The sequence below is a fragment of the Plecotus auritus genome (assembly GCF_963455305.1).
Source record: "Plecotus auritus genome assembly, chromosome: 13".
NCBI lineage: Eukaryota > Metazoa > Chordata > Mammalia > Chiroptera > Vespertilionidae > Plecotus > Plecotus auritus.
The window spans coordinates 5,174,562-5,200,548 of record NC_137779.1 but is presented as its reverse complement, the minus strand read 5'-3'; the positions used below and the strand labels follow the sequence as shown (position 1 = coordinate 5,200,548).

Here is a 25,987-nt window from a genome sequence, read left to right as displayed (position 1 = left end):
GCCAGGGCAAGGACGAGCAGGCCAGGCCACTCCTGCTCCTCTCCTGGCCTGGGGTGCCCCGACTCCACCTGCCCCTCAGCTGGTCACCAGGACGGAGTCTGAACCCCAGCTCTGCCGCAAACACGTGCGACCACAGCCAGGTCCTTCCCTTCTCTGTGCCTCAGTGTCCCCATCTGCAGAGTGCAGGTCCTTAAGGCATGATCAGGGAAAGCTCTCAGAAGGACATCCCTTCTCCAACGGTGGACCAGCCTCTCCGAGGCAGAGGGCGGGACGTGAGAACCTGGGGTAGGAGCCCTCCAATGCCTGAAGGGCAAGGCTGGCGCATGCGCTGTCAGGCTGACGTGGGCCTGCAAGAGTGCCAGCACATACCCGGCTGCGGCACACAACTCCCTGCCCCGTGAAAGTCAAGTGGGGCGCGGAGCGGGCTGGCCATCTTGGCAACAGAAGGCAGGTGCCCCCCAACTCCCTTCCGTGGTAATCACGAGCTGGCACCAATTTTGGCTGTGGCAGCTCAGCCAAAGCCGCCTTGTGACCCCAAGTCCTGCCCTGCCTTCCCGCTCCTGGGCCAGATGGATGTGTCAGCAAAACCCAGCCTTGCCTGCTAAGGAGAGGGGAGGGAGCCCAGGCACTGGAGTCAGATGCTGCTGGTTCCAATCCCAGCTCGGACCCTGAAACCCACAGAACAGCCATCACTGGGAGATGAAACAAGGGCACGAGGCCACGCTGGCACCGTGAACAGGCCCCGTTCTTTCTTCTTGTGTTGCCAATCCTCACCCGAGGGTATTTTCCCACTGATTCTTAGAGTGAAAAGGAGTGGGAGAGACAGAGAGAAACCTGCATGTGAAAGAGACACATCCACTGGCTGCCTCCCACACTCGGCCGACCAGGGCCTGGGATTGAGCCTGCAGCCGAGGTACTTGCCCTGGACCAGAATTGAACCCGAAACCCGTCAGTCAGCAGGTTGACGCTCTACTCACTGGGCAAACTGGCCAGGGCACCGTTGTTTCTATGAATGGGGAAACCGAGGTCCACAGGGGCAAGAGGCCTGCCTCAGGTCCCGCTGTAAGCTGCCGCCTTCGGTGTTCTCACCGCTGGGCCACAGGAGCAGCCCGGTGTGGGACTCCAGAGGCCCAGGCAGGGCCGGGCTTCTGACTGTGTGGCCAGAGCAGGGGCTACCCTCTGGGCTTCTTTATCTGTCAAATGGGGCTCATCAGGTGCCCCACAGGCTTGTGTGGGTGCAGGTGGCGAGAAAGCATGGACGCGCACCCGAGCACAGGCCAGTGAGTCCACAAGGGTAAACACAGCCCCGTCAGTCACCCCTCCCAGGGCAGCCCCGTCAGTCACCCCTCCCAGGGCAGCCCCGTTTCTGGCATGTAGCTGCTGCACATCTAGTAGCTGCTGAAGGAAGTGAGCAGGCGCCGAGGAGCCAGGATCTGCTGCAGGCCTTGGCAGTCATGGGGCGACAGCAGCTCCTCTCTCTGGGCGGAGAGGACACCAGGAGGCCCCAGGAGGCTGTGTGCACCCCAGCAAAGCTGTGCCTGGCAGCATTCAGGGGGATACCTTGGCCTCAGCCAGTACATTATGCAATGCCTGGAAATGGATGTTTTCCTTATCAGATTTAAACCTTGTGTGAGAACAGACCCAGCTAATCTCCCAAGCATGGGGGGCTGGGGGGTGCATCCTGTGAAAGAGGCCCAATTCAGGCTCTTCTCCTGTGTGTGTGTGTATATGTGTATGTATATGTGTGCGTAGGTGTATGTGTGGTGTGTGTATATGTGTGTGTGTATTAGGAGGCTGCCCCCTGTCAGCCCATGAACATGGTGAAAGTGACGCATTAGGGCTTCACCACCCGTCCTGGCTGCTTGGAGGGAATGGAGGGATGGCCCTTCTCTCTCTCTCAGGCTGTGCCCCGGACCCCCCCTCCCCCCCATTCCTGCCCGTTTTCAGAAAGAAGCTGATCCCCAAGAGGGTCCCATAGCTGGGCCATTTCCCTACAGTCCTGCCACATTACAAGTATTATGGCTGGAAAAAAATAAATATGACAGCTGCTTCTGGTTTGACTTACCAGTTTGAGCCGGTGCACTGAGGGCCTGGAGCCCCTGCCTGCAGCCTGCACCGTGTAGGACAGCGTCCAGCCCCACATGGCTGGTGCAGAGCCTTCCCACCCCGATGGGCAAAGACAGGCCCTGGTCAGTCCCTACAGCGTGGGAGGGCATGTCCAGCGTACTGGCTGGGGCTCAAGCCTGGGCTCCACCCTTGAGCTCTGTGGCCTTGGACGAATCACTGAGCTTCCCGGAGCAGCTTCTCTGCAAAACAGGAGAATCGCTCAGGCCCTCGGTCTAGGACGCTGACACCCAGAAGCCTGGCATCCAACGCATTTGGCAGATGCAACACAGGCCGACATACTATGTAGTCTTTGCTCTTTATACATTTCACTGCAGAGTCTGGGGTGGTGCTGCCCCAGACGCCATGAGGGACGGAACATAGGGTGCCTGTCCCTAAAACCGCAAACTTCTGGATTCCAAATCATAGCTGGCCCCGAGTTTCCGATAAGGGACTGCAGTTCTGTCCTTCCTGCACCAGAGTTTTTATGGGAGTTAAATGTGACGACGCCTGAAGTGTTTAGCACCCTGCCTGGCATTTTACATTTGAGGAAACGGAGGCCCGGAGGGAATTCCCTGCTCCGGGCCACAGTCAGCAGGTGCAGAAGCCAAGCTCTGAGATGGGTCTCTGGACTCTGAGCAGTGCTTTCTGTGACAGGTGGCTGCTGTGTGACCTTAGGCAGGTGCCTTGCCCTCTCTGGGCCTGTTTCCCCAGCAGCAAATGAGACATGGGACTGTGTGATCTCTGAGGGTCCTCCGACCTGATGCTTTTGGATTCTAACTATAAGCAGCTGAAACATCGTCTGGTTCACTTTGGAGACTGTTGCGCGTGTCCGTTCCCGTTTTGAGAAGACATGGAGCGTGGTGCTTGTTCGACCCAGCACCCAGGTTTTCCTTTGAAGTGGGGAGACGATGGCTAGGGCAGTTTGTGATCTTTTTATTATTATTTATTTAGTTTGTCTGTTTTGCTTTATTTTTTTTTCAGGTTGTGATCTGCAGCAGCCCGTCAGTTTTCCCGTTCGTTGTGCTGGCAGAGCCACGGGGGTCCAATGTGTGGGCAGCAATGAGGACGAGGGGCAGGAGGGTGAGCTGGGCAGATGCCATTGGGATGGGTGTGACAACTTAATGATGACCATTAGGCAGGGATTGGGAAGGGGACTTTGGAGGTCACCAGTCATCTCCCAGGTAGTACACAACAGTGACTGAGAGCCGGGCTCTGAGGTCACACAGACCTGGTTCAAATCCCACTTTGCTGCTTACTTGCCTTGTGACCTTAGGCAAGCCCCTTCCTTTCCCTGGGCCTCAGTTTTCTGATCAACAGAATGGGCATCAGAATGATACTCATCTCACTGAACTGAGAAGACCACGGGGATAAGGCACTCCGTGCCATGTGGGGCAGGGAAGCAGGTGCTCAGGAAGGTTGGCTATTAGCCCTGCAGGAGCTGACAAAGCCACAGGGAGGGTCTGACCGAACGGCCAATGCAGAAGACAGCACGCCCTGCAGGACCGGCCAGGTCTCCTGAGTAAGCCACGTAGTGAGAGATGTGTGCTGTGATGTGCGTGCTTGTGGGGGCTGCTGTGCTGGATGAAAAGGCGATTTAGGGCCATACCAGCCAGATACAAGGTTCTGGACATTCTGGGGACAATTACGGGGAAATGTGACGATGGCCTGGCCATTACACATCAAAACATCTAACAGGCATGTTGCTAACATCTCTGGGCCTCAGTTTACTCGTCTAAGACAATGAGCGGGCCCGGCACACAGCAGGTGCTAAGAGACAGCCAAGGAGCTGGTCCACCGTGAGCTGGGTGCCTGGGAGGGCTGGGAGGTGGCCATGGACCTGCTCACTCGCCACCCGTCGCCAATCTGAACAGGCTGCCAGCGGCCCCTGGGCGACGTTCTCGGAGAGAAAAAGTCCTCACAGACAGAAAGCATCGGCACAACTACAGCGGCTGCTCCGTTTGGTATGAGTCACGGTATTCGCTCCATCTCCTGACCTGAGACCTCTGCCAGACCGGGAAAATCTTTGAGAACGCCAGGCTGTGAGGGTGGGTGTTAAATCCACAACTGGCTGCAGAGGCTGGGCGCGGCTCCAGATGCTGAGTTGAGGAACTGCTGTCCTCCAGCTGGCAAAGAGGGCACGGGGCTATGCGCTCGCCTCTTGGGAGAGGAAGCTGGGAGGCTGGAAAGCCAGTGGCTAGGCAAGAGGCTGTGCTGGCCAAGGCATGCAGGTGGCTGCTTTACGAGGCAAGGGTAATGAGCTGGCCTCTGCCCCAGGAGTGACACCCGCTCCCGAGAGGCAGGAAGAGGGTCTTAGTGAGCAGGTAGATTCTGGGGCCTGTGGACTCCTCCCCTAGATCCCACACCTGTTATGGGCACCTCCGGGAGCCCCGGGGCGGCTCCCAGACCCACCTCCTCCAGGCTGGAAAGTCAACCAGCATCACTCGCAAGAAAGCACCTGTCAGCCCTGGCTGCTCACTCAAATCATGTGGGGACTTTCAAAAAACACCCAGGCCACGACCCACTCTAACTAAGTGCATCAGAGCCAGAGGAAACAAGGAGCCAAGTATAGAAAGCAGCAAGAAATTGCAACAAACCTGCGTCCAGGCAGAAGCACCTGCGTCCAGGCAGAAGCACAAGGGGCTGAGGGCAGGTGTGGAGTCAGAGCGTCTGAGCTGGAATCCTGCCTCTGATGCTGACTAGCTGTGTGGCTTTGGATGAGCTACTCAACCTCCCTGAGCTTCAGTGTCCTGATCTGTAAAATGGAGCTGAGAGGAGCAAGATAATCCCAGGCTGGGGCAGATAACTGCCCGGGTCATGAGAAGGGCTCAGTATGAACATTGTTCCACGCACCCCTCCGAAGGGCAGGGGCAAGGAGCTCCCCAGCAGTGATGACGGGCCATTTTTACAAGTTAAGCTGGGGCAGGCAAGCTCAGACTCCTCTTCAGGCCAGCTCCCATTACCCTGTGAAGACGCTGGGAAAGGCGCCAGCTGCCCCCTAGTGGCCAAGGGCAGAAGCGCACTAAGCCATTTTAACCAAATCCTGAAACCCTTGCCCTAGCCCCCACTTCCTGCCTTGAGTCCATGTCTCAGGCCTGGGACGCCCGGAGCTTCTGTTGGCAATGTGCTAGCTACATGGGGTTTCCATTCCAGAAGGAGCCTTGGCTGGCAATATACAGTTCAAATCTGGCCAGGTAGGTGCCGGGCACCAGGCTCTAAGCCCATCCATACTGATAATTTCAGAAAGAAAGGAATATTCCAGGCCCACAGCAGCTTACAGAAGTCTGTGAATTTGTGGGTGCTCATGATTCTAGGAGCGAGGAAGCTTACACTCCCCCTTTTTGGAAAAGTGGACGGAAGCTGTGCTGGTGGACCGAGAGCCTAGTGTCCAGCCCATCCCTGTCCGACCAGGGCCATCTGGGGACCCCCCTCCCCATCCCCAAGGCACCCAACCAAGGGACTAGGTGCCTTCTTCCATGAACTCCTGAAGACCCCACTGGGGAAGTGGCTGAGAAGGGACGGGACGGGAAGTAGATGCAGGTGGGTGGGCTGACGTCATCCTTTCTTCGGACGCAGAGGGAAGCAGTTACGCAGGATCTTTTTATTCCCCCTTCGCCATCTTTTCTGCAAACCCTGGGTACAGTCTGGAAGAAACTGGGCATCGACCCTGCCTTGGGTCAACCCTCGGGCCACAGGACAGAAGGCAAAGACCACCCGGACGCTCCCTCAGGGAGCCCACCGTCCAGCTGGAGAGAAGAGCCATGCAAGTGCTGACGTCTGAAAAGTCTGAAGGTGTGAAGGGAGGGTCACCGGCCAGGGTCTGGGAAGGCTTCCTGGAGGAGGTGGGCGGGCCTGGCCCTGAGACACAGGAGGAAGTGCAGAGGTGAAGGAGGGAGAAGGCACGCTGCCCCGGGAGCCAGACCCCTGCACCTCAGCTTTCCGCCAGGTCAGCCAGGGAGTTTGAGGGGGAAGCAGAGAGTCTGGGGGAGCCTCATGGAGGACAAGAAAGAGCACCTCACGTCTCAGGTCTGCAGCCCCAGGGGACCGTGCACAGCCCTCTGCCCAGCCGGCTGGGGAACGCGGCTCGCAGAGCAGGTCTTCCGGGCAGCCCAGCCCATGGCAGGCTCCAGGCCCCACTGGTGGTTCTGTAGACACAGCCAACGGAGGAGATGTCACAGGGGCCTGTCAGCGTCAGGAGCTGGGCGCCCTCTGGCCGGCACGGAGGCCAACTCCAGCCCCAGAATAATCCAGGCAGGGGCTTCCTGGCAGGCTGCAACGGCATGGTTTCATCTCAGAGCCCATCCAAGGGCTTGCAGGATGGGGGCGTCCAGGGAGGCGGCCGTGTGGATGGAGATGCCAGGGGCACCGATGCTGGTTTCCCAGCAGTCAAACCCACAGTCGGTCAGCGCCTGCTTCGTGGCCTCCACCTCTGGGCCCTCCAGACCTGAGGGGAGGGAAAAGGCAGGTCACTTCTGACAACCACCTGCCCTCTTGGAGAATGTCTGCCCCATTCAAGAAAACAGTGGACTTTTGAGTCATGTTTGCTGTGTGGTGACTAACCACCAGGAGCCCCCGCATTCACAATGTGAGCCCAGCCCTGTGCCAGGCTCGCTAAGTGCACCCCCCCTTCTGCAATCTTATTAACTAGATGTTAGCATCCTTAGTTGACCAATGTGGCAACAAAGGCCCAGAGAGGTTAATTAACCTGCTCAAGGCCACACAGCAGAGGTGAGACTTGTTTGCAGGCTTCTTCCTCCTCCCAAGGGAAATGCCCGGAGAACCTTTGTATGAGCCCTGCCCGCCCCGGTACCTGGCCTGAGGAGAGTGATGCCACAACCACCGCCACCGGCACCAGTGAGTTTGCTGTGCAGCCCATGGGCCATGGTCACCTGGCAGAGCTGGTCCAGTGAGGTGTGGCCCACACCGAGGGCATTCAGGTGGTGCTGGTTCATATCGATCAGCTCCTGGAGGCGAAGATTCAGTCTGTTCCCATTTGGCCTGCCTGAGGCCGGGGTCCTGTGCCCGCCCCGTCCATCTGATAGAACACCGGTTTGGGACAGCAAATGGCTTGGGCTACCCAGCACAAGGCCCCTCTCTGCTGGTAAGAAGGGCCTCTCCTTCCTGCAGGACTACCAGGGGGCTGGGATGGAGCTGGCAGTGAGCACATGTCCCAGGCCTGGCCAGGCATGTGGGCCAAACAGGGCCCTCTCAAGGCTTCCTCGCTCTTTCCACCAGAACTGCTCAAACTGGCTGACTGCAGAGGGAGGCCACCCTCCTACCCTGCACACGGTCAGGGGTTGCACGGAAGACAGAGATTTCAGACGAGGTTGTTTAGCCCCTGGATCCAGCTGTGCCTGAAGCTGCTCCCTCTGGTGCTCTCAGTTTTGAGCCAATAAATTCCTTCTCTGCTAAAGCCTGCTTGAGATGGGTTCTGTCATTTATAGAATTCTCAAGAAAGATGACACACAAGTGGAGGGAAACAGTTCAGCTTTCTTTGACTATGAATAATAAAATTCCTTCCTCCTGAGGATCCAATGAGATGCAGGAAGTAACAAAACTAACAGTGACCACTGCCCGGGCATCCTGTAGCTACGTTTCATTTACTCCATGAGTGTTTGGCAAACACGCAGTGTGCTGGGCACCGTGCTGCATGCTGGGGCTTAACAATGAGCACCCAGCTGTGGTCCTTGCCCTGGGGAAGTTAGGATGTGGGAGCTGGAGTCAGGGGGGCCGGGGTTTGAGAGTCAGCTCTCTGCCACTTCAGGATCGTGCGTCCTGGGCCGAGGTCTCTCCCTGAGCCTCAGCCTGCCTTCTGTAACAGGATGTGCCTCATGCGTGAGCAAAAAATGAGGTGAGTCTTCCATACAACACCTGGCCTGACGCTCCCAGCAAGCATCAGCAGCTGTTACAGTACCACCGCCCCCGTTTTACAAAGGGGCAAACAGGCTCAGAGAGCAAGGTGCCTTGCCTGAGGCCACTGGGCTAGTCAGGCACCAAGCCGGCACCAGAAGCCAGGTCTGCCGGACACAGAGCTCATGTCTGTCTACCCTGCCTTGGCACGTGCCTGTGCATGCCTGCTGCGCCCCCTCGCGATGTGTGGCTCAGGTCTCAGCTCTGCTCCAGGGTCCTCGGAGCGCCCTGAGCCATGGAGACTGCCCATCACCAGCAGCCTGTGGAGACCCTCCCTGCAGCCCGCCTTGCCCCCAGCACTGTGACAGAGAGGTGGACAGGTGTGAGGGCTGGTGGCAGCCCGGGTCTCTCAGCGGCCCGAGGGCTGGCTGTGGGGGAAGACTCACGGGGCCTCTCTCTGAGCCTGAGCACCAGACGTCACGTTGCTGCGGCAGGTTCCAGGCACCTGTCACATTCTGATCCAAAATCTGTCAGGGACCGGATGACAGGCTGTGACACAGGAGAACAGCTCGCTGGTTTGAGTGCAAAGCTATCCGGGAGCCGTGCTACACATTTCAGCGCTGCCACAGCCAAAAATACACACGGCGTCTAATGAACGTGCTGTTCCGGGCACTGTCCAAGGCTCGCAAGGTGTGTCTGAGGCAGTGCTCTGTCGTTATTAACTTCCCGCTCGGGAGGACCGTTCCCTCCTCTCCACGTGAGGAGGATTGAGAGCCAGCCAGGCACAGGCTGGAACGAGGGCAAAGCACAGCAATTAGGTTGTGTCCTTGTGCCCGGCCCACAGAAGGTGCTCATTAACCATCTGTTGGCTAAAGAAATAAATCCACCTGACCCCGGCTCAGCCACTCACCAGCTGAAAACCTCGTTTTTACACCTCTACAGTGGGGTAACATGCCCACCCCACAGGCAGGGCGCTGTAGGGGTCAGTGAGAAATCATTTCTGAAAAGCCTTAGAGAGGAGCAGCTCCCAGTCACTGCAGGGGCTGCAGACTCCAGGGCTTACAGCGGACAGGCAGACTGTGGCTGTGGGCAGGGCTCAGGGAGAGGTGGGGACTGCGGAGACGTGGACACCACGGGGCCGTTCTGCACCTGTAGCTGACTGCTGCTGCACAGCCACGTCGGCTGGGGCTGCTGGTCCTGTGGTTCTTCCAGGGAAGCCAGATGGCTTTTCAATGCCAGCCCACAGGCACCAGGCCAGACGGACCGTGTCTGAGGATGAGGCCGGCCCTCTGGCTTACTGAGCTGGTGGCTCATCAGGCATTGTCCTCGAGCATCACCCAGGAGACCTCACTGCATTCTAAGACACTGCAGGGGGTGGGGCCCAGATTCAGACCCGAGTCTAATTAAATCCAAAGCGTGAGGGCTCAACCTCTGTACTGGAATTATGCGAAGGGTGGTGGCTGGGGCAATGACGATGAAAGAACAACAGCAGACTCTGCCTGACCCAAGGATGCAGGTCCTAGTTCCTGAGTGAACAAATGCAGTTAACAAAAGTAGCAGGACATGGCGGCCAAGGGAGATCTCTCCTGGGTCCATGGAAGACGGTCAGAAACATCCGGAGCTCGTGCCGTGAACCCAGCCCACACCGCACCGCTCTGAGCGCTTTTCGTGTATTCCCTCACTCCCTTACTCCAACCTCATGGGAAGAGGCCTAACATAAGGCAGGGCTGCTCACATGTGCACACGCAGGACCCTGAGCTCAGGCCTGACCCCTGGGGATTCGGAGCTCAGCCAGATGGGGAGCCCCTGCCTTTGACAGTGGGGGAGTGGTGGGGGGGGACGGTGGTGAGTGACCCAGTCCCGCAGACAGGTTCTTACTTCCAGCACGAGGTAGTGCTCCCGGGCTGGGGCCGCCGCCATCTCTCCCAGGACCCGCTCACACTCCAGGGAAATGGCGTCCATGGAGGTCAGGAGGGGGGCCACGATCTCTGGGAACTGGAAGCAAAGGAAGCAAGGGCCGGTGAGGCATATGGGCAGGCCCTGGACAGCTGCCCAGCAACGGGGGGAGAGGAGGGGTCCCATTGCCCTCCCTCTGAGGAAACCTCCTCTCCTGCCTTGCCCAGATGCCCAATATAGGCAGGAGATTCTCACTGCAAAGCCACATGATGGACGATCCTGCCCCGCCTCCCAGCTGGAGCGTGAACAGACAGCACCTCCTTTCCTGCCAAACTGCCTTCCCAAGTCCCCGACCCCATCCCACCCTCTATCAACGCCCAGGCAGAGGGAGAACTCCAACCCATGAGCGCCACCGGCCGGACACCCGCCCAGGGGTGGAGCCAGACGCACCTTGAGCAGCCTGTTTCTGACGCTGAGCACCAGGGCCTTGGTGCTGCGAGGGACTTTGGTGTTGGTCAGGAGGATCTTCAGAGCCGGTGGCCTGCGGGCACAGAGGGTCCACAGTGAGCCCAGGAGGGAGGAGCTGGGTCAGGCTGGGGCAATCTGGGGCTCCACCCCGCCCCACACAGAGGAGGCGGAGGCCCAGGGAGTGACATCAGGTCAGGGGAAGCATGGGCTCCTGCCGCCCAGGCCCATGTGCCTGCGACCTTCGCATCCGCCCTGGACAGGCTCCGCACTCACTCACTCACCCACTCACTCACTCACCGACTCCGGGCACCTGTATGCGCTGGACAGCATGGCGCATTCGTGCAGTCAGAAGTTCAAAGTCTCTCCAGGGGAGAGCACAAGAAGGGGCCACCCCGGGAGCTGGAGTGCAGGGTGCTGGGGACTGGGAAGGAAAGCAGGTCCCAGGGTGGACTGCTCTGCTCAGAGGGGATGCAGGGAGGGAAAAGGCCCCTTCAGCTGGTCAGTCTACACAGGAACTTGAGGGTGGGTAGGCCTGTGGGGGAGTCGGGTTCCCAGCATGAGCCCATTCTCGCCCGGCTCCAACACCAGATGTGTTGGGAGGGAGTCGGTGGCCTCCACCTGGCCGCCCGGGGTCAGGGAGGCCCCAGGAAGCTGGCTCTCCAGCGTGACCCTGTCGTCACCTCCCCTCTGAGCTGTGTAATCCCTCCTAAAGCCACAAGCCCAATTGTCCTTGTGGTTAGCTGTCTTTGGGGACTCAAGCCCTCGTTTCTTGTCATCCCAACCTGCCTTTCGGAGCACCGCTGGCGGGGACGGAGGGTGGAGGGTTTGGATGGGCTCTGGCTCGGACAGCTGGCGAGGGCAGACCCCTTGGTACCTTTAGTCCCTTTTCTTTTCACAGCTCCAGGCTGTAAAACCCAATAGGGCTGGGAGAGGCTGTCAGAAACCTGCTCCATCTCACCGCCCATAAGCCCATGAAATTAATATCGATTCTCAGCCTTGGAGGCCGGCTCTTTTTTTTTTTTTAACTTTACAAAAGATGAACATTCTATTTGGCTTTCCTCTTCCCTTTAAAGACAAGCCGTTCCTCAAAAGGACAGCGTTCTGGGAGGCTGCGTCTTGATCCCCTTGGCAAACAATACATCTCTTTATGGGGAAGCGCCATGTGGTTTGAGGCAAGGCCTCCTCTGTAAGCCACCGGCCGGATTAAGGCGGCCTGGCCTCTGCTTCTCAGAGAAGCGCCATCTGCTCACCACGCGCCCTGCAGCCAGCAGAGGTCGGTTTGCTGTGCTCCCATCCAGCGGGCGGGAGGGGTTGGGTACTGCCTCTTCATCTCTCTTAGGTAAGTCCTCTAGAAACGGGCCTCTTGCCAGCCCTACAACTCGGCTCCTATGAACTCCTGTGACTGCCACCCGGGCCATGCCCTGTACGTGCTTGTGTGCACTTGGCCTGGCTACCTCCCCAGCCTCATCTCATCTCATCTCTGCCCTCCCTGGTTGCTCACTCCACTGAGCCACCCTGGCCTCCCAGCTGCTGCTCAATACACCAGGCTCCCTCCTTCTGGCCCCAGGGCCTTTGTACCTGCGTATCCTCTGCCAGGGACCGGCCTCCGTCCTCAATAGCTGGGTGACTCACTCTTGTACTTTATTCAGGTATCTGCTCAGAGAGCATCCCATCAGAAGCCTCCACTGACCGCCTCCTCCAACGAGCTCCCTCCACCTTGAGCCCCTCGCCCTGCTCTGCTTCCCAAAGGCACCCAGGACTGGCCAGCGTGCTCTTTATTAAAGAGCAACGTGCTTGTTGGTTGTCTCCTCCCACTAACTGTGAGTCCCATGAAGGCAGGACCTTTCGTGCCCTGCCGAGGCCCCAGCACCAGCTCCCAGTAGTTGCCCAATAACTTGAGGAACAAATAAGTAAATTTGGTCAGCAAAGAGCTAAGAACTTTGTAGATGCTGCTCCTGATTTCATGCTCAGGAGCCACAAGGAGAGGAAGGCCTCAGAAGACGACTCAGCCAAGGGCACCTGGCTAGCAAGTGGCAGAGCTGGGCCCACACCCAGGCCCCCGGACCCGAGCCGCTATCCCCCACACCACCACCAACGGCCCCTGAGCCGCCTCGGGCCTCTCCCCTGCCTTCTCCTGCATTAGAAACTCCTATCCCTCACCTCCCGATTCCCCCAGGAGACGGCACAGGCCCAGTCTTCATTGGTTTGCTCTCCCTGGGGCCTGGTTCAGGGCTTAGGATGTACCTGGCTCTCAGGAAACACCGAGTGAATGAGATGGCACTGCCTCCATGCAGGACCCCCGCTCCTGCAGCCTGGCTCACGATACCCCTCACTGTCATCCACGGCAGAATGAGAAGCCTCTGGATGCCTTTGTTCTAAGATCACCGTCGTGACTGCCTCCTCCCATAGACCGTGAGGTGAGCCGAGGGTGGGCCCAGGCCCAGCCATCCCAGAATCCTCCGACTGCTCTTGCTCTCACTGCGCACGGATTAGTATGCCCGGCAGAGCCAGCTCCACCTGGGCCCTGCGGCTGCACTGCCGTGATTCCACAGGCAGCCACCGGAAGCTGTCCCACGCTCCTCAACGCCCTGCTTCCGCCTCTGTGTGCAGCAGAGGGAGTCACCCAGGGGGGCTGCTCCCCAGGGCACATGTGGCCATGTCAGGAACTATGGTGGGTGGTCACCTCTGGAGACACTACTGGGGAGACGCTGCTGGCATCGAGTGGGGAGAGCCAGGCTGCTGCTCGGCTCCGCTAAGAACGGACCCGCCACAAGGCCCAAGTGGGAGGCTCAGAAACCGACGACGAGCCTCAGGAAGGCAGGCGTGGCTCCTGGAAGCCCACACGGCTGCGACAGAAGATCCCAGAGGTGCAGGAGAGCAGCCCATGTCACTCCAGGCCACTGAGCCACAAATGAAGTGGCCCAACTGGTGAGGGCAGGGATCCGGGGCCTGCTGCCCATCCACAAAGAAGACAGCCCCGGCACCCTCACAGCCGTGAACAGGCCCGCGGAGGCAGCAAAACATCCTGGGACCAACATCGCCACCCGACTTGATCTGATTTGATGGAGGGCACCGGCTCCTGCTCGCCCCACACCACATTCCCTGCTCCTGCCATTTCCACTGCGTGCACACAGAAGCGAGGAAGGGGAAGTTTAATACACATCTGTCACTCCAGAGGGACGGCATAAAGGACACATGAAACGGGCCGCAAGCTGCCCAGCGCCACCTCCGCTCCGCGCCTCTCGCAGCTCGCTCTCGCTCCCGTCCTGGCTCTCCCTGCTGCCTTCATCACGGCAACTCTCACGTGGTCTCGTGGTGGCTTGTGTGCATGTCTGTCCCCACCCCCAGAACTGTGTCCCGGACTCATCTTTCTACCCCTTGCTCCTAGAGCAGTGCCCTGAGGACACAGAAGACATCAACCTTGTTTGCTGAGTGACTGAGTAACTACATGAGCAGCCCGTCGCGGAAGGTGGACGCACAGCCACGCGTGACCTCCCCTTGAACCTCTTGGCGATTTAAGAGCGGAGGCGGAGAGCAAAGAGCGGGGCTTTCTCATGAGGGATGGTCTGTAAGGGCCACACGGTGGACGGGAAAGCCCAGGGCCACCTGCCCCGCCTGTTACATGAAGACACAGAGCTCCCTGCAGGATGGCCTGCCGAGGGCGCTGCTCCACCGGACGTACCTCTTTAGGGGTGAGATCTTTCCTTGTTGGTATCGGAGCGCTCCTCCTGAAGAGAAAAACCAGAGGGTCAGAAACCCGAACTTCTCTTGGGAGAAACGTTAGATTCTGGGGGTGGCTTTGAGTTTTGCCCCATCCCAGGAACACACTAAATACCATAGCTAGCGTCTCAGCTTCAGCTCCAAAGGCCCAGGAGGGCACGAAGGTGCTCCCTGCTCTGCCAGGCCGTGGGGTCCGGGTCGCTCCCTTCCCCCGGGCTGCCCAGCTCCTCTCTGACAGCCGTGATGAGTGATGGAGGGGCCCAGCTATAGTTCTGCAGCTTTAACTTCGGACACCCCTGGGGACTTCACTGGAGCTGCCTCTTCCCGGACCCCAGCCCCAGCCCCAGCCCCAGCCCCTGTGATTTGCATTCAGGAGGTGTGAGGCTGAGATTTCTCCTATTCCCTTCAAAACAGGAAAGTGCTACTTTTCTCAGAACCAAATGATTCTATTCATCCCAAACCAACAGACCCAGGCACCTACAAGTGCCATGGGAATCTTAAAAATGATAAAAACAAAGCAAGCAAGCCCGAGGCAGCACCTACCCCAGGTGCTGACGGCGTTATCCACTCCGGAGGGGTTCCCGTGAATCACCCTCTCCCCCTGGAAGGCCCACTTGTTAATTACTTCCAGGTCCTCCGCTGTCCACCTGAAGACACAGAAGTTCACCTTTACCGCAGTGCGGTCCCCAGGGCAGGAGAGGCAGGGGCCACAGGCTGGCTGGGTGGAGACCAAAGGCAAAGGCGTTTGGGCCCTCGAACTCAGAAAGAAGAGAAACATGCTCGGAACCTCCCCAGCTAAAGCACGTGCCACTTGAAACCCTCCTGCCTGGCACAGGAGAGCCCCAGCTTTGGGTCCTCACGGTCCTACTTTGTTTCCTCTCAGCTGAGTGACTCTGGACCCGTGACCTAACCTTGCTCCTCTGTGGAACGGTCACTCCCCCTCCTCAAAGGCTAGCTGCAAGTGTACTGAGCGCTGGCAGGCGCCTGGCGAGGTGTCCGCCAGCAGCGACGGCAGCTGTGACTGTAACAGGCCTTTCCAAAAGCACCCGCTCCTGAACCACACTGCGGGAGAAGAGGGGGCAGAGGGAGGACTCTCCCAGCAGAGGGCACGGAGGGAACATGCTCTGGGTGGAAGCGCAGCTGTGCCCATCCTGGCAGCAGCACCGTCTGCCAGCCTGCTCTTCTGCTGCTGCCCCGAGAGACGAGCCAGCTGGGCCCCACATGGCTGCGACCCAAGGCCCTCCAGTGGGAGGGCTCCCTCAAGCCCCATAGGTCCCGGGACAAGCCTCGACTAGAGGCTGCCAAGCTGCCTTCTGGGGTCTTATCCACAACTCCCAGGGCGAGGCCAGGGCCCACTGCATCACCCTGTGCTGAGGTGGCTTCTCAAGCGTATTCTAGGTCACCGTGGCTACCAGCAGCGAGCTGACAAGCCTCGCTGCTGCTCAGTGACAGGACGCCTCTGCGGAGACAAGGCCCAGGGCCTGCCGGCGGGCAGATGCCCCAATCCAACGGGCACAGCGCCTGTGCTTACTTCTTGGCACATCATAATTTTGTTCATAACCGTCTGTCACGACCTGGCAATACCAGCCTACCATTTGCAGAGGAGGACACTGAGGTGTCGAGGGAGGGGTGCAGCGGCCTGGCCACAGGCCCCCAGCGAGTTGACGGCAGAGGTGGCCCAAAGCCTCATCTACCCTGCTGCCCTCTATATCTGGGCTCAGGTTCTTCCTGGGCACTGGAACCCCCAAGAGGAAGTGGGGGTGAGAGGTGGGGTTGGAGAATTGAAGTGTTTAGTGCAGGGGTGAAGGGCTCAGGCTCTGGGTTCAAATCCCACTCTGCCACCACTAGCTGTTTGGCCTCCCTGCCCGCTTCTTCTGTAAGTGGCACGTGATACCCTCCCAGGGGGTGGTCAGTTCTTGGCAAGAGAACCATGCCCAGGAAGGACAAGAGAACCATGACCGACAGGAAGGACAGCGAGCAGGGCGAGGCCATGCGTACCTGCTGGCGGCCGCCCCGCCCTTCAGCGGGTTTGGGATCTCCTCGCACCAGGTCAGGAGGGCAGCTGCCAGACACACGGAGTAGGCGGCACTGGAGCCCAAGCCGGCCCCGGTGGGCAGCTCAGACCATGCCGCGACGTCCAGGCTGGGCAGGGCGCTGAAACACACGCCGCAGGGTGGGACCCGATTCAGTCGAACTGCCGGGATGTCCAACCACAGCTCGTCCTCCGTGTCTCGTGAAGCATCAACCGTCCCGCTCAAGGCCGTCCTGTTTCCCACGTGAGCGAGGCTCCTGCGTGGCCCCGCTGGTGGCACAGGCTGGTCCCCTGCCCAGGACAGCTTCAGCTCTGCACCTCTTCCCCCCCCCCCCGGGGAGCTCCTGCCCATCCTGCAAGACCCTTCTCAGGTCTCCTCCCGCTGGGCGCTCTCCCTGGACACCCAGAGGTCACACTCAACATGCCCTTTCCAACTGCACAGGGCCACCCCACCCCCCTCAGAAGGTTGGGAAACGCACCCACCCCTCTGGAAGGGGACATGCCCCCTCCAGCTGAAAACCTGGCATCAACCTGCAAGCGCCGAGACACTTAGAGTGAATGTGTTCTAGGCTGGCGCCAGGCACCCAGAGCCCACGTACGCTGCGTCTGCTGCACGAGTGAAGGCTGCCCCCTGAGGCTTTCCCTGTGGGTTCTGGGCCCCCAAAAATCATAGTGATAACTATGTGGTTTGTTTGGGGAACAACTGATAACCGTGTGCCAGACACCATTTCATCTACAGTTGGCCCCTGAACAGTGAGGGTTAGCGGCCCCTAAGTCTGCTCTCTGTATCCGCGAATGTGAAACCGAGGGCTGACTGTCTATTGATTGGAAAAAGATCCATGTATAGGTGGGCCCACATATAGATGGATCCATGTAGTTCCAACTCAGGTTGTTCGAGGGTGAACTGTACAGTATTTCTAATCCTCCAGTAGTTTTCTGAGGAAAACGATAATGGTAATTATTATTTAACGGCTAACACTTACGAAGCAACATGCCAGGCTCTGTCAAGCCCTTTAGATAAATGAACTCATTTAACCTCATGAGAAACCCATGACGTAGGTACTGTTACTGCCCCGTTTTACAGATGAAGAAAACAGAGGCTCAGACAGGTAAGAACTTCAAGCAAGCCACTCAGTGCTGTGCTGGGGTTTGAACCAACGCAGCCTGACTCTCAATCCATGCTCTCCATCACCACGGGACACCCCTCAACAAGACTGTCACCCTGCCGAAACCGGTTTGGCTCAGTGGATAGAGCGTCGGCCTGCGGACTGAAGGGTCCCAGGTTGGATTCCGGTCAAGGGCATGTACCTTGGTTGCGGGCACATCCCCAGTGGGGGGTGTGCAGGAGGCAGCTGATCGATGTTTCTCTCTCATCGATGTTTCTAGCTCTCTATCCCTCTTCCTTCCTCGCTGTAAAATATCAATAAAATATATTAAAAAAAAAAAAAAAAGACTGTCACCCTACAGGGGTGGGCAAACTTTTAGACTCGAGGGCCACAATGGGTTCTTAAACTGGACCGGAGGGCCGGAACAAAGTGTTTGTGTGAACTAATATAAATTCAAAGTAAAGGAGCTGAGGGGAGAGTAAGAGAACCCTCCGCTCCTTCGGCTCCGCGGGCCGGACAGAACAGCCGAACGGGCCGGATCCGGCCCGCGGGCCGTAGTTTGCCCACGGCTGCTCTAGGAGGTGGCCTACCCAAGGGCACAAGTGGGTCCAGGCTCCCTCTGCTAATCACAGTGCTTCCCTCTGCTAATCACAGCGCTTCCCTCTGCTAATCACGGCGCTTCCCTCTGCTAATCACAGCACTTCCCTCTGCTAATCACGGCGCTTCCCTCTGCTAATCACGGCGCTTCCCTCTGCTAATCACGGCGCTTCCCTCTGCTAATCACTTCCCTCTGCTAATCACGGCACTTCCCTCTGCTAATCACGGCGCTTCCCTCTGCTAATCACGGCACTTCCCTCTGCTAATCACGGCACTTCCCTCTGCTAATCACTTCCCTCTGCTAATCACGGCGCTTCCCTCTGCTAATCACTTCCCTCTGCTAATCACGGCGCTTCCCTCTGCTAATCACGGCGCTTCCCTCTGCTAATCACGGCGCTTCCCTCTGCTAATCACGGCGCTTCCCTCTGCTAATCACGGCGCTTCCCTCTGCTAATCACTTCCCTCTGCTAATCACGGCACTTCCCTCTGCTAATCACGGCACTTCCCTCTGCTAATCACTTCCCTCTGCTAATCACGGCGCTTCCCTCTGCTAATCACTTCCCTCTGCTAATCACTTCCCTCTGCTAATCACTTCCCTCTGCTAATCACGGCGCTTCCCTCTGCTAATCACGGCGCTTCCCTCTGCTAATCACGGCGCTTCCCTCTGCTAATCACGGCGCTTCCCTCTGCTAATCACTTCCCTCTGCTAATCACTTCCCTCTGCTAATCACTTCCCTCTGCTAATCACGGCGCTTCCCTCTGCTAATCACGGCGCTTCCCTCTGCTAATCACTTCCCTCTGCTAATCACGGCGCTTCCCTCTGCTAATCACGGCGCTTCCCTCTGCTAATCACGGCGCTTCCCTCTGCTAATCACGGCGCTTCCCTCTGCTAATCACGGCGCTTCCCTCTGCTAATCACGGCGCTTCCCTCTGCTAATCACGGCGCTTCCCTCTGCTAATCACTTCCCTCTGCTAATCACGGCGCTTCCCTCTGCTAATCACGGCGCTTCCCTCTGCTAATCACTTCCCTCTGCTAATCACGGCGCTTCCCTCTGCTAATCACGGCGCTTCCCTCTGCTAATCACGGCGCTTCCCTCTGCTAATCACGGCGCTTCCCTCTGCTAATCACTTCCCTCTGCTATTCACTTCCCTCTGCTAATCACTTCCCTCTGCTAATCACGGCGCTTCCCTCTGCTAATCACGGCGCTTCCCTCTGCTAATCACGGCGCTTCCCTCTGCTAATCACGGCGCTTCCCTCTGCTAATCACTTCCCTCTGCTAATCACTTCCCTCTGCTAATCACTTCCCTCTGCTAATCACGGCGCTTCCCTCTGCTAATCACGGCGCTTCCCTCTGCTAATCACTTCCCTCTGCTAATCACGGCGCTTCCCTCTGCTAATCACGGCGCTTCCCTCTGCTAATCACTTCCCTCTGCTAATCACTTCCCTCTGCTAATCACTTCCCTCTGCTAATCACGGCGCTTCCCTCTGCTAATCACGGCGCTTCCCTCTGCTAATCACTTCCCTCTGCTAATCACTTCCCTCTGCTAATCACTTCCCTCTGCTAATCACGGCGCTTCCCTCTGCTAATCACGGCGCTTCCCTCTGCTAATCACTTCCCTCTGCTAATCACGGCGCTTCCCTCTGCTAATCACTTCCCTCTGCTAATCACGGCGCTTCCCTCTGCTAATCACGGCGCTTCCCTCTGCTAATCACTTCCCTCTGCTAATCACGGGCACTTCCCTCTGCTAATCACGGCGCTTCCCTCTGCTAATCACGGCGCTTCCCTCTGCTAATCACTTCCCTCTGCTAATCACGGCGCTTCCCTCTGCTAATCACGGCACTTCCCTCTGCTAATCACTTCCCTCTGCTAATCACGGCGCTTCCCTCTGCTAATCACTTCCCTCTGCTAATCACGGCGCTTCCCTCTGCTAATCACGGCGCTTCCCTCTGCTAATCACTTCCCTCTGCTAATCACGGCGCTTCCCTCTGCTAATCACGGCGCTTCCCTCTGCTAATCACGGCGCTTCCCTCTGCTAATCACTTCCCTCTGCTAATCACGGCCCTTCCCTCTGCTAATCACGGCGCTTCCCTCTGCTAATCACGGCGCTTCCCTCTGCTAATCACTTCCCTCTGCTAATCACTTCCCTCTGCTAATCACGGCGCTTCCCTCTGCTAATCACGGCGCTTCCCTCTGCTAATCACTTCCCTCTGCTAATCACGGCGCTTCCCTCTGCTAATCACGGCGCTTCCCTCTGCTAATCACGGCGCTTCCCTCTGCTAATCACGGCGCTTCCCTCTGCTAATCACTTCCCTCTGCTAATCACGGCGCTTCCCTCTGCTAATCACGGCGCTTCCCTCTGCTAATCACTTCCCTCTGCTAATCACGGGCACTTCCCTCTGCTAATCACGGCGCTTCCCTCTGCTAATCACGGCGCTTCCCTCTGCTAATCACGGCGCTTCCCTCTGCTAATCACTTCCCTCTGCTAATCACGGCGCTTCCCTCTGCTAATCACGGCGCTTCCCTCTGCTAATCACGGCGCTTCCCTCTGCTAATCACTTCCCTCTGCTAATCACGGCACTTCCCTCTGCTAATCACTTCCCTCTGCTAATCACTTCCCTCTGCTAATCACGGCGCTTCCCTCTGCTAATCACTTCCCTCTGCTAATCACGGCACTTCCCTCTGCTAATCAGTTCCCTCTGCTAATCACGGCACTTCCCTCTGCTAATCACGGTGCTTCCCTCTGCTAATCACTTCCCTCTGCTAATCACGGCACTTCCCTCTGCTAATCACTTCCCTCTGCTAATCACAGCACTTCCCTCTGCTAATCACGGTGCTTCCCTCTGCTAATCACTTCCCTCTGCTAATCACGGCACTTCCCTCTGCTAATCACAGCACTTCCCTCTGCTAATCACTTCCCTCTGCTAATCACGGGCACTTCCCTCTGCTAATCACTTCCCTCTGCTAATCACTTCCCTCTGCTAATCACGGCGCTTCCCTCTGCTAATCACTTCCCTCTGCTAATCACGGCGCTTCCCTCTGCTAATCACGGTACTTCCCTCTGCTAATCACAGCGCTTCCCTCTGCTAATCACAGCACTTCCCTCTGCTAATACCGGCGCTTCCCTGGATCCTGGAGGCTGTGGAACAAGGTGCCCCTATGGGCACGGTGCGAGAGAAGCCACACAGTGTATCCAAGAATAGAATCTGGCGTGGCCTCTCCTGAATTGAGGAGGGCAGGGGAGGCAGTACTGGGGTAAGGTCAGTGTGGCCCTGGCTGGTTTGGCTCAGGGGTTAGTGTTGGCCCACAGGCCAAGGGGTCACAGGTTCGATTTCTGGCCAAGGGCACGCACCTCAGTTGTGGGAGGCAATCAATTGATGTGTCTCTCTCATGCTGATGTGCTCTCTCTCTGCCCCCCTCCTTTCCCTCTCTAAAAGATCAATGGAAAATATATCCTCGGGTGAGGATTGAAAAAGAAAAAAAAAGATCAGTGTTAGGATTCAAGTGAACCGAGTTAATGCCCAGCTCTACCACTTACTTCCTGCCTAGCTGCGTGGCCTTACTGACCTTACCTCTCTGAGTCTCAGTTTCTCTCTCGGAGGGTTGCTGTGAACAGTAAAAGAGACCATACGAAGTGTCTGGCACGGTGCCTGGCACATGGTGGGGCAGCTGCCAGCTGCTATTACCACCAGAAGGGAGCGTGTGCACTGTCCAGCAGCCCAAACCAGAGAAGCCCTCCCCCATTTCGGGGGAAGCCGACCAGGCCTCCTCTCCCCGCCAGGCACACACCTCTGCTTCCGGCAGATGGACAGGTACAGGTAAAGGAAGGCTAGCACAGCCAGACGCTCCTGGTCGGCACAGTCCTCAGGGAAGCCTGCCACCTCCTTCAGCTTCTCCACCTTCTCTGTGATGTCACCTTGCTCTGTCACACAAGCAAACAAGGACACAGGGATGGGTGAGACTCAGATGCTCTTACAGACAACAGGACACAAAGAGCTGCTGGGCACAGCGACCGGGACCTGGACGGACACGGCTCACGTCCGAGCACCGCAGCTGCGTCTGCCGGTGGGCTCTAGGCTTCGGAGGCAGGAGGCTGGGGTTTGGGTCCTGACTGGGAGACTCACTGGCTTCCTGGCCTTCAGCCTGCGCCTTAACCCTCTGAACCTGGGTCCTCCTTGGTAAACAGGGATAACAGTACCTCCTCACCAGAGTGTCATGCAATAAAGTACAATGAGGCACACGACTCCTTCACACAGCTTCTGGCACGTCGGAAGTGCTCCATTAATAGTTTCAAACATACATGTGCACATGAGACGTGAATGCTAGCTCAAGCGTCAGAGGCCTGGGTCTGACCTCCACTGTAGGAAACCAGCTCCAAAGGCTATGTCACATTACACCCAGCACTCCCCGCTCCTGGAACATAATTAGGAGAACAGGACTCTCAAATAAAACCCGTGAACGCGGAACACGGAGAGCTGCTGGGCAGGCGGGAAAGGCCAGGAGGCAGCTTCTCTTCCAGTGCAAGTGAGAGGCCGGGCACTCTCATCGGGAGGCTGAGGAGCAGAGCAAGTCTGACGAGCTCGCCTTTGCACACGGCTCCCTGGGACTTGAAACGAGCTGGGCGTGCCGGTTAGGAAACGCCAGGGTGGGGCATTAAGTGCTACGTGCTGACTGGATTAATGACATATTTAAGGCAGCCAGGCCAGTGACAGGGTACTGAGAGCCCAGGCATCTCAGAGCCGAGGGAGACGGAACGGTCCGTGAAGAGCCCGGGCTTTGATTTTGGGAAGACCCGAGACTGAATTCTTTCTGTATCACCGACAAGCTGCACGACCTGAGCCACTTGGCCCCTGAACCTCAATGTTCTCATCCATAAAATGGGGATGAGTAACACCACCTACTTGCAGGGAAGGCCAGGATTCTAGGAGCACAGCATACATAGTTCTGTGCCTGGCACCCATAAGGCCCAGGAACTGTTCACTGTGGTTACTACTAGCATTAGGAGGGAAGCAAAGAACACGGAGAGAAAATAATGGTGGACCCTGCAGCTGAACAGAAAACACTAGTGTCCAAAAGACTCAGATTCCCTGTCTCCTTGGGGAATAATAAAACAAGCCCTCGTGTGCGCACTGCACTCCGCTACAAACAACAAAAACCTCCCCAGGGAATCTCAAGGCAGGACCGAGGTTGAAAATGATTATTGGAAAATGGGGGTTTTCAACCCTTTCTCCGTCTCCCTCCAGTATTCGAGAGTGGCTGAGTGCCTGCTGCGGACTGATTCTCCCGGGGGACAGGAGTGGCTTGGGAGAAAGCCCCGGAGCAGCCTCCTTTGTCCAACCTGGCTGAGAACCACTGTTCCCAGCAACAAGGCGTCAGTCCAGAGAGGAGACTGAGACCAGGACGCATGCTCTCACTCTGACCCAAGCAAGTGGTGGATCTGCAAATGAAGGAGCCTTGCTGCGCAGGGGCGGACCCGGCATTCCCACAGCTCGCAAAAATTAGCACTGAGCCTTTATTTACCGGAAGACAGTCCTGATATACAGAAGAAAAAAGGAGTTCACGTGGCCCGGTCCAATTTTAGTTAAAAAACAAGATATCTCCCTATCTCAATCAGTCTATCAACAGAAAATAACCCAGAGGGATTAACACCAAGATGCTTAAGAGTGTCGTGAGGGATGGTGATAATAGATGATTTTTTTTTTACTTGTAATCTTCCAGTATTGACTGTATTTCCCAATAATAAGCATAAGTTATTTTAAGTGATTTTTTATTATGCAACATGCCAATACATTCTCCTTGTTAAAATAACATTACAACAACATTTGTCCACTCCTGGACCTTCGGACCCTCCTAGAGGTAACTACTCACCATTGTCCGCTGGGTGAAATCTTCCCAGCCTTCTCTCATGCATTTGCATACATGCCGATACTTAATCTGTGTCGTTCCTGATCACACTACACCTGACGTTGTGTAACTTGTTTTTCCACTCAACAGTAGGTCCCGATTATCTGTCCACAACAGCCCACACAGATCTATCTAGTGCATCAGTTTATGCTTTTGAATCTTAAAAAAATTAATAAGTGAAGCTAATTATGTGACGTCTAGAGAGAAAACGTCCCTGAGTGGCTGGCTGTGGCTCCCTCAGAACAGCTTAGAATAACTGCCCAGCCTCGTCTCATCCCCTCCCTTCAGGGCCCAGTTCCACCCACACCTGGTTCCTCCTCCCTGCACTTACCCAGAAAGCTTGTGTCTAGCAGCTGGAGCCTGGCCACATCCCAGGCCCTCTTGATGCCAATGTTTGGTAAGTTGAGGCCCACTTTCCCATTGCTGTGGGGTTGAAGCCGGAGAAATGTTCTCAAGTTCAAGGCCACAGCCAGTGCTACCTATAGGGCAAAAGCAATTAGCCTGCGGGTAAGTAGCAACGGGCATGACTCCTGTCTCAGGAAGAAGGGGACAATGTCAACACTGTGCTGGTTCACAGGCCACTGCCACCCCGGCGTGGCAGACACCGCTAACCAACTGTGGCATGCTCTCCCACTAAGCCGGGCACAAGCACTGCCGACCAAGTCAGTTAAACTGTACTTATGTCTGCCTTCCCCATGCAAAACTGCAGAGGTTCACAGCGCCAAGGAATGGCTGCCCCGTAATGACCACGTTTTCGAGGGTAAGAACATAAAGACCAAGAGGAGGAGTGGGAAAAACATGAGCTTTGGGTTCAGATGGACTTCGGTTCACTCCCAGCTCTCCCAATCCTCTCCCGAGCCTCAGCCTCCACGTCCACGTCGGTAAAACAGGATAATAAAGTGCAACCCCAGGGAGCAGCGGTAAGAGTTAAGTGAGATGGTGCATGTTAGACTCCTATGCTGGGTCCTAGCACCCTCCCACTTCTAAATGGTGAGGTACCCCAGAAGTCAATCCTCAAACCTCTTTTCTTCTCCGCCCAAGCTCCCTGCTTAAGCCATCTGATTCCACGCCCAGGCTGCCCATGTCTGCTATCTCAGAGTGGGCTGGAGCAGCCCGCAGCACGCACAGACCTGTCTTTTCCTTGCCTGGCTGGGGACACTGACCTCCTCGCTGACTTACTATCAGGCTATGCATCAAGGCTTCCTCTCAGCTCCTTTCCAGGTTAGTGTCGGGGACAAACGGTGCCAATCCCTGCAGGCCGGGGGCCTTTTACCTTGCCATGGACCACGGCATGCTCTCCGTGAAGGATGACTTTCCCCGGCGCGGACACCAGCAGGCCTTCTGACAACATGGCTCCTGGGATTCCTGAAAGGGACAGGCAGAGGATGGACAGGCCTCAGATCTAGAGCTTTTTAAAATGCCTACTTCAAGCTCGTCATTAAATAAAAGGGCAGCTGCAGTGCAGCAAGTCAACTAGACACGTCAGAAAGACCTGGGTTCAAACCCCAGCTCTTCTACTCCCCAAGTGATGCCATCTTAGCTAACTCACGTCAATGGCTCTGGACCAGTTTCCTCACATGCTAAACGAGGACAATAACTGTACTCACTTCAGTAAGTTTGGGGAAGGTCAAATTAAATAATGCAAGGGAAGCACTTCGCAGGGTCTGGCAATTTGTCCCCACTCCATTACCGAGAGCTGTGTATAATGGCTCTGTTCTTGGTTCCCGACGTTATTACTACTGCTACTAAAGGCACAGATTTAAGTGAAACCATGGACCCGAAAGAACTCTTCCCTGAACACGCAGGCTGTTCCCGACGTATTAGAGCTACACTAAAGCGAGGATCTGCGGAGTGTGCGCATTTAATTTTTATAAATAATGCAAAATTATTCTCCATTCAAGGCTTTACGTGCACTAATTACGTCGGTAGAATAAGACCTGAACCTCACTATGCACTAAGTACTACCGTGACCCCCGTTTCTAGCAGGGGAAACTGAGGCTCGGAGGGGGAAACTTACTGCTTCACCGATGCTGAAAAGCTCGTCTGTCAGGCTCGAGGTCCCGACGCTCAGGATGGTTCTCAGAGTTGAAGAAACAGCCAGGGAAGCTGGGAGCCCGGCCTAGCGTCGTCCTGAGTCTCGGCTCGTGCCCCCCAACCCCGACCCCCACAACTCCAGCCTCTCACTCACCTGCCGCCGCCGCCAGATTCTATTCCCGAGCGCACGAGCCTCCCCTTCCGCTCAGCCAATCGGAGCGCGCGAACATTGGCCAATAGGCGCTGTCAACCAAGACGTCACGGGTTTCCCCGCCCAG

The 25,987-nt window shown here is 56.9% G+C and overlaps 1 protein-coding gene across 10 annotated transcripts; it reads right to left on the bottom strand.

Moving 5' to 3' along the window:
* Positions 1-5,682: 5,682 nt before the first annotated feature.
* Positions 5,683-25,935, bottom strand: MVK (mevalonate kinase). 10 transcript variants are annotated; one of them, XM_080650319.1, is made up of 12 exons: positions 25,864-25,935; positions 24,949-25,040; positions 24,007-24,154; positions 21,561-21,693; positions 16,036-16,191; positions 14,581-14,684; positions 14,000-14,045; positions 10,300-10,390; positions 9,832-9,948; positions 8,400-8,480; positions 6,914-7,067; positions 5,685-6,547 (listed from the first exon to the last, which is right to left on the bottom strand). In XM_080650319.1, exons 2-12 carry the CDS (start codon positions 25,024-25,026, stop codon positions 6,390-6,392), a joined length of 1,266 nt encoding a protein of 421 aa, XP_080506445.1. In that variant the 5' UTR covers positions 25,027-25,040; positions 25,864-25,935; the 3' UTR covers positions 5,685-6,389. The 10 variants fall into 10 exon arrangements, 9 of the variants coding, with proteins under 9 accessions (XP_080506447.1, XP_080506449.1, XP_080506446.1 ...); XM_080650317.1 differs by having other exon boundaries at positions 25,693-25,906; XR_013959560.1 differs by having other exon boundaries at positions 5,686-6,547; positions 8,400-8,742; positions 25,693-25,906.
* Positions 25,936-25,987: the final 52 nt, after the last annotated feature.

Excerpts from the sequence above, each read along its gene's own strand:
- MVK (XM_080650319.1), bottom strand. The coding sequence starts at position 25,026 with ATGTTGTCAGAAGGCCTGCTGGTGTCCGCGCCGGGGAAAGTCATCCTT. Across the intron at positions 21,694-24,006 it reads GCTAGACACAAGCTTTCTGG|AGCAAGGTGACATCACAGAG; the intron begins GTAAGTGCAGGG and ends CTTGTGTGACAG. Across the intron at positions 6,548-6,913 it reads CATCACTCTCCTCAGGCCAG|GTCTGGAGGGCCCAGAGGTG; the intron begins GTACCGGGGCGG and ends CCCTCCCCTCAG.